The sequence below is a fragment of the Littorina saxatilis genome, unplaced genomic scaffold (genome assembly GCF_037325665.1).
Source record: "Littorina saxatilis isolate snail1 unplaced genomic scaffold, US_GU_Lsax_2.0 scaffold_717, whole genome shotgun sequence".
Classification (NCBI taxonomy): Eukaryota; Metazoa; Mollusca; class Gastropoda; order Littorinimorpha; family Littorinidae; genus Littorina; species Littorina saxatilis.
The window spans coordinates 55823-64139 of NW_027126890.1; the positions used below are offsets into that span (position 1 = coordinate 55823).

The 8317-nt window shown below is 42.6% G+C and overlaps 1 protein-coding gene across 1 annotated transcript in view; it reads left to right on the forward strand.

Moving 5' to 3' along the window:
* LOC138955389 (EGF-like domain-containing protein 1) overlaps positions 1 to 6055 on the forward strand; it is a 42385-nt gene extending 36330 nt beyond the window's left edge. The window contains exon 8 of the mRNA XM_070327001.1: positions 5852 to 6055. Within this exon, the coding sequence (XP_070183102.1) occupies positions 5852 to 5949 (98 nt within the window). The 3' untranslated portion in view covers positions 5950 to 6055. The remainder of the gene's footprint in view (positions 1 to 5851) is intronic.
* The last annotated feature ends 2262 nt before the right edge of the window (positions 6056 to 8317 follow it).

Here is an 8317-nt window from a genome sequence, read left to right on the forward strand (position 1 = left end):
AGCAATTGGGTGTTCCAAGAATCATACATTTGCAACAAAATATTTCAAACGAGTTATTCTCAAACTGTCAAATACAGAGTAGTACTTTTTGCACAAATAAGGCTATTAGCGTTGTATCCTCAGTTTTTGGACCTGTGGTGATTTTCTCCATTTTAGCACATAATGTTACATGAAAATCATCAATTGATAGAACAGAGGCTAGATTTTCCTTTTGCATTTTTTTCCCCTTGCATGTCATGTAATTAGTACCCTCAGTTTTTGGAACTGTGGTGATTTTTTCCATTTTAGCACAATATATTACACGAAAAGGATTGATTAATAGAAAAGAGGCTAGATTTTACTTTGGCAGTTTTCCCCCTTGCGTATTGATTGAGACAGAGAGGCAGTGAGAGAGAGAGGGAGAGAAACAGACAGACAGACAGACAGACAGACAAACACACACACACACACACACACACAAACACACACACACACACACACACACACACACACATTATGGGGAGAGGAACAGAGACAGAAAGACAGAGCAACATAGATAACGTGGGACAAGGAGTGAGAGGGGGAGGTTCATTTATATATTTCAAGAATAATTTGTATATTGAATAGTTTTATTTCTTTACATGCTCGTCATTTTCATGGTCATCACACACACACACACACACACACACACACACACACACACACACACACACACACACACACACACACACACACACACACACACGCACTCACTGACACGCACACGCACATACACACACACACACACACGCACGCACTCACTCACGCACACAGACGCGCACACACACACACACACACACACACACACACACATACACACACACTAAAATACTGAAATACTATAACACACACAAGACATTACTGCTTGCCTGTTGAGTGGAATTTCAGAGAATATAATTTCGCTTTTACTCAACTATCACTCGCAGATACACATTTTAATGCGCGTTACCGCATCAGCCAACATGAGAAAATAGTGCCAGTCTAACCACTATTGTGGCAATGTTTTCTAAACTCTTATTAAACAATTTACCTTGTGTTGCTGGAAAACAAAAAGGGGAACGGCGTGACATTTTGCCATGAAAATCGATCAAGCCGTTCACATGAATTGTTGCGACGTTGTTGTTTATTTCGATATTGTTGATATGAGTAGCGTACCGATACAATACTCAGGATGTTGCGTACCACGTTTAGAGCAAACACATATTTCTTGTCATCATAACTGCATAAACAAATACCAGATATATCGAGTTCAACATAGCTCCGTTCAAGTAAGCTGGCCGCTTTTAAAGCAACAGTTATGAGCACCTTGTCAAGATTTTCGTCAGGTGTGACGTCATCGTAATTAGTTCAATTATGATTAATGAATCAACAAGGTAAGTGGACGTCAGGTTATTATCAACAGTATGTTTCATCGATGTTTAAAACATTCCTGAAACATTCCTGAAAGGTGATGTTCAACAATTGTATCCTAAACTCAAGTAAGTTTTTGCATGCAAGCAAAACCTGGTTAACGTTCAGGACAAGTGTTTCAAATCCCAGTAAGGTTTTTGACGGGGAAACCTTGGTAATATTCAGAATTAGTTTTTAAATTCAATGTGATAGGGTGGAGTGGAAGGGGGAGATATAGGCCAGGAAGCATAAATGAGACGCCAAGACAGAGGTTGCGATAACGTGACTTTTAATTAACGTACACCAGAAAGTAGACACCAGAAAGTAGACACCAGAAAGCAGTGTCTGATGACACATGAAAAGAAAAGAAAACATAATATAAGTACATGGCATAAACAAGTAAAACGCACCATTCATACCAATGCATCCTAACCATACATACATTCCACAATAAACCTATGAATGTATGACTGTATCATTTGTCAAAATAATCATGACAAATATAGACAAGTAACAATACAGCCAAAATCCTGCAGACACAGCATTCTCTGAAAGAGAATCCACAGTGAGTTAAACAACTCCACAACAGCTAATGTCAAGGGAAGTAACCAACATCTTCCCTTAGGCCTAAGCCTTGCATTGGAAAATGCTCTACATAAATTAACCAACTGCATGAACCGCAACTGCAAAATAATTGTTATTATTAAGCATGTTCATCGCCATGAAGACACATCTTCATCGAGTTGAATAATAACGACAAGAATAAGAAAGATAACTCAGGCATGGGGTAAGCGCAAGCTCCCATGCTTCAAAATGAAGCGTTAGACAACAGTCTATTACTTTACAGGGAAGCGCGACTAAATCATAACGCTTTAGATTAAAAGTCTGTTTTGCATCTATGCGACTGCACAAAATGTTAGGTTGTTTCAGTCGCAAAGTTCTTCTGTAGGCAAGCGCCTTTAAAGTGCAACATGAGAATTAATAGTCAAAATTGTGCAGCCTGTAGACAATATCTTCCTATTGTCTGAAATCTTAACTCAGAAGATCTCTATCATTCTCATGCCTGAATTCATCAAACTCATGATACGAGTTCATTACCCAAAATATATGTCAACCATAATTCCCGTTCATCAATTGTAGGGGTTTCTGCGCCTAAATCGTAAATAGGTAGCTTTACGGGCCAATGGCACTGAGGGCTTAACTTTGGGCTTTTAACCGACTACTACTCAGACTTTACTGATCTCCAGAAATAATATGTGATAAAAATGGGAAAAATGGCAACGATACACATGGGTTACGATACACGCGCGAGTTTTATGTGCTAGACATTATTTAGCCCAGTGGAATGCTAGTACAAAATGTGTATAAAAATTATGTGTTTTCCCCAAACAAAGCCCATTGAACTGGCGGGAAAATGAGAACGAGTCTGCCTTACTTGATTCTCTTACGAGTCTTTAATTCACAAGACTCTAAAAAACTTTAGAACAACTGGTCATCAAATATTAGAAGTTATTAACGCTCAATTTCGGCGTCAAAATGTACATATATGCAAACATCATAGCATCAAATGAAACATAAGAATAGCATAAGGAATGAATACAGCATAAGGAATGAATAAAGCATTTAGTTACTTACAGATTCTCCTCAGTGAGCACACGTAAAAGGAACACAAAACCTGCTGCTGACGATAGTCGCCAAGTTGTAAACGGTCGACGTGTGGTTGTAACAGAATTCCGAAACCTGTGGCCTTGTGTTTCGCGACTATCGTCAGCAGCAGGTTTTGTGTTCCTTTTACGTGTGCTCACTGAGGAGAATCTGTAAGTAACTAAATGCTTTATTCATTCCTTATGCTGTATTCTTTCCTTATGCTCTATTCTTATGTTTCATTTGATGCTATGATGTTTGCATATATGTACATTTTGACGCTGAAATTGAGCGTTAATAACTTCTAATATTTGATGACCAGTTGTTCTAAAGTTGTTTTAGAGTCTTGTGAATTAAAGACTCGTAAGAATCAAGTAAGGCAGACTCGTTCTCATTTTCCCGCCAGTTCAATGGGCTTTGTTTGGGGAAAACACATATACACATTTTGTACTAGCATTCCACTGGGCTAAATAATGTCTAGCACATAAAACTCGCGCGTGTATCGTAACCCATGTGTATCGTTGCCATTTTCCCCATTTTTATCACATATTATTTCTGGAGATCAGTAAAGTCTGAGTAGTAGTCGGTTAAAAGCCCAAAGTTAAGCCCTCAGTGCCATTGGCCCGTAAAGCTACCTATTTACGATTTAGGCGCAGAAACCCCTACAATTGATGAACGGGAATTATGGTTGACACATATATTTTGGGTAATGAACTCGTATCATGAGTTTGATGAATTCAGGCATGAGAATGATAGAGATCTTCTGAGTTAAGATTTCAGACAATAGGAAGATATTGTCTACAGGCTGCACAATTTTGACTATTAATTCTCATGTTGCACTTTAAAGGCGCTTGCCTACAGAAGAACTTTGCGACTGAAACAACCTAACATTTTGTGCAGTCGCATAGATGCAAAACAGACTTTTAATCTAAAGCGATATGATTTAGTCGCGCTTCCCTGTAAAGTAATAGACTGTTGTCTAACGCTTCATTTTGAAGCATGGGAGCTTGTGCTTATCACATGCCTGAGTTATCTTTCTTATTCTTGTCGTTATTATTCAACTCGATGAAGATGTGTCTTCATGGCGATGAACATACTTAATAATAACAATTATTTTGCAGTTGCGGTTCATGCAGTTGGTTAATTTATGTAGAGCATTTTCCAATGCAAGGCTTAGGCCTAAGGGAAGATGTTGGTTACTTCCCTTGACATTAGCTGTTGTGGAGTTGTTTAACTCACTGTGGATTCTCTTTCAGAGAATGCTGTGTCTGCAGGATTTTGGCTGTATTGTTACTTGTCTATATTTGTCATGATTATTTTGACAAATGATACAGTCATACATTCATAGGTTTATTGTGGAATGTATGTATGGTTAGGATGCATTGGTATGAATGGTGCGTTTTACTTGTTATGCCATGTACTTATATTATGTTTTCTTTTCTTTTCATGTGTCATCAGACACTGCTTTCTGGTGTCTACTTTCTGGTGTCTACTTTCTGGTGTACGTTAATTAAAAGTCACGTTATCGCAACCTCTGTCTTGGCGTCTCATTTATGCTTCCTGGCCTATTTCCCCCTTCCACTCCACACTATCACATCTGGCGCTTGCGAGCAGGGATGGGACTCGGCATGATATGTTCAGGTAATGGCATAATATGACCACTGAACATTTTCGTGCTGTTCCCATTCTGCGAACTTGGGATGGACAGTGGTCTCCCGGTTCGGAACTTCGGGACGAAGTTCATTTCAAACGGGGGCGATTGTGACAGGGGAGGCTACCGCTCCTTTCACAACGGACTCTGCACCCGGGTTGTTGGCCTTTAAAGTCAACACCTGTGGTTTGTAGAGTTCTGTTTGTGATGGGGTCTGGTGGTTTCCGATTGTCTGTATGTTCATGGAAACCTTCGGGTTTGCATAACAGTTTTTATAGGGCTAAGAAATTAGCCCTAACATTTTCAATCCTGTTTGATTGCACTTCGCTTCCCGAGGTGATCGTAGTGTTTCGGCACTCGGTTACATTAATAAAGCTGTTGCAAGGTACAAAGCTTTTTAGATGTGGAGAATAGGGGCATTGTGTGGAACGAAGCCCAACATGCCAGTACGTTTTTAAAAGGGAAACCTTGGCAATGTTAAAGCATAGTGTCCCAAATCCAAGTAAATATTTTTTTGTTTGTTTGCTTAACGCCCAGTCCACCACGAAGGGTGATATCAGAGCGGTGCTGCTTTGACATTTAACGTGCGCCCCACACAAGACAGAAGTCGCAGCACAGGCTTCATGTCTCACCCAGTCACATTATTCTGACACCGGACCAACCAGTCCTAGCACTAACCCCATAATGCCAGACGCCAGGCGGAGCAGCCACTAGATTGCCAATTTTAAAGTCTTAGGTATGACCCGGCCGGGGTTCGAACCCACGACCTCCCGCTCACTGGGCGGACGCCTTACCACTAGGCCACCGTGTCCAAGTAAATATCGGAAGGGGACAATTTTGTAATGTTTAAGACTAGCGTTCCAAATCCGAGTAAGTTTTAGAAAGGGAAACACTGGTAATGTTCGTAAATAATTTCCAAAGTTCCAGCAAGTTTTCAAATGGAATTGTGTCTAAAAACCCAGTACGTTAGTGTTTTTTTTTTTACATTTTAAAGAAAAACCTTGGCAATTATCGAGAATAAGTGTGTGTGTGTGTGTGTGTGTGTGTGTGTGTGTGTGTGTGTGTGTGTGTGTGTGTGTGTATGTGTGTGTGTGTGTGTGTGTGTGTGTGTGTGTGTGTGTGTGTGTGTTTGTGTGTGTCTGTGTGCAGCATTCCCTGAGTTTTTGGTCGACAGTTGCACAGCTGCTAACGGCGATGACGACACAGCCGCAGATTACGAATCTTTGAAATTCGTCACCACACCGTAAGAAAACACTCAATATTATGTTACAATGTGTATGAAATTGTGTGTGTGTTGTATCATATTATGCAACAAGGATTGTTTTGCACAAGAATTACATTCATTTTAATTATACATTTCGATTTCGATCGCTTCGATTTTCAGTAAACAGGTTATCGGAATCACTGAATAGCTGAGACTCTGTCTATTCAAAATAAGTATTTTGGCGACGATGCTTCAGAAATCTTGACACTTGGCATGGAGTTGGTGGTTACCCCCCTTTTTTTTTTTTTTTAAGATAGACAGATCCCTCCCCCCCCCCCCCCCCAAAAAAAAAAAGAAGAAGAAAAAAAGAAGAAAGAAACACCACCCAACTTAATAGCACAGTATGCCCTGCCAAATGATAAAGAAATCTATAAAGCTGCAACCTTCAAATTTCTTGTAATTTATTGCCCAGTAGTAAGTCTGTACATAGTGCACAGGCCCAAATTGACCAATTTCATTCCGATCCTAATAGACAATTTTAGAAAATAACTCTGTCAGGATTATCAGCGGTCTGGAGGAGTAGGAGCCCCTGTACCGCAGTCAGGTTTTTCACAATTTACCTGGAGCGCGCTCCACGCCTCCGACGGGCTGTTTCGGGACGAACAACCAACTCCGATGTGTGTGCCATGCAGCACACGCACAATATAATAACTTTTTCTTTCCAAAATCAGCGTTCACGAGTTCATCGGAGTTCAGAATTTGTGTTGGAAAGGATCGCTGGCACGTATCGCAACGTGTTTGATCATCGAGATCACGTGAGTTTGGCTTGAGGTCACTTGAGTTTATAAAAACATACGTGCTTAGCGAACACTTCCAGTGATGAGTAAGCCATCCGTGGCGGTTCGTGGCTCCGATGATTATATTTTTGAAAGAAAATGGTACCATGTCTAGCGCACGCCGCATAACATACCCATCATAGTAAATTTCGTCCCGATTACGGGCTACAGCCTGTCGGAGGCGTGAAACATGCTCCGGATGTTGTGAAAAATCTGACTGCGGTACAGGGGCTCCTCACTCCTCGAGACCGCCGAAAATCCTGACAGAGTTATTTCCGGAAAACGTCTATTTCAAGCTCCCCTCCGTCTCCCGTAAACCATCTATTTCTGATCACTGAGCCCTCCTCCCTCTCCCGTAAACCATCTGTTTCTGATCACTGAGCTCCCCTCCGTCTCCCGTAAACCATCTGTTTCTTATCACTGAGCCCCCCCTCCGTCTCCTGTAAACCATCTGTTTCTGATCACTGAGTCCCCCTCCGTCTCCCGTAAACCATCTATTTCTGATCACTGAGCCCCCCTCCGTCTCCCGTAAACCATCTGTTTCTGATCACTGAGCTCCCCTCCGTCTCCCGTAAACCAGCTGTTTTTGATCACTGAGCTCCCCTCCGCCTCCCGTAAACCATCTGTTTCTGAGCACTGAGCCCCCCTCTGTCTCCCGTAAACCATCTGTTTCTGATCACTGAGCTCCCCTCCATCTCCCGTAAACCCTCTGTTTCTGATCACTGTGCCCCCCGCCGTCTCCTGTAATTAAACCATCTGTTTCTGATCATTGAGCCCCCCTCCGTCTCCCGTAAACCATCTGTTTCTGATCACTGTGCTCCCCTCCATCTCCCGTAAACCATCTGTTTCTGATCACTGAGCCCCCCTCCATCTCCCGTAAACCATCTGTTTCTGATTACTGAGCCCCCCTCCGTCTTCCGTAAACCAGCTGTTTCAGATCACTGAGCTCCCCTCCATATCCCGTAAACCATCTGTTTCTGATTACTGAGCCCCCCTCCGTCTCCCGTAAACCATCTGTTTCTGATCACTGAGCCCCCCTCCGTCTCCCGTAAACCATCTGTTTCTGATCACTGAGCTCCCCGCCGTCTCCCGTAAACCATCTGTTTCTGATCACTGAGCCCCCCTCCGTCTCCCGTAAACCATCTGTTTCTGATCACTGAGCTCCCCGCCGTCTCCCGTAAACCATCTGTTTCTGATCACAGAGCCCCCCCTCCATCTCCGGTAAACCATCTGTTTCTGATCACTGAGCCCCCCTCCCTCTCCCGTAAACCATCTGTTTCTGATCACTGAGCCCCCCTCCGTCTCCCGTAAACCATCTGTTTCTGATCACTGAGCCCCCCTCCGTCTCCCGTAAACCATCTGTTTCTGATCACTAAGCCCCCCTCCATCTCCCGTAAACCCTCTGTTTCTGATCACTGAGCCCCCCTCCGTCTCCCGTAAACCATCTGTTTCTGATCACTGAGCTCCCTTCCGTCTCCCGTAAACCATCTGTTTGTGATCACTGAGCTCCCCTCCATTTCCCGTAAACCATCTGTTTCTGATCACTGAGCTCCCCTCCGTCTCCCGTAAACCAGC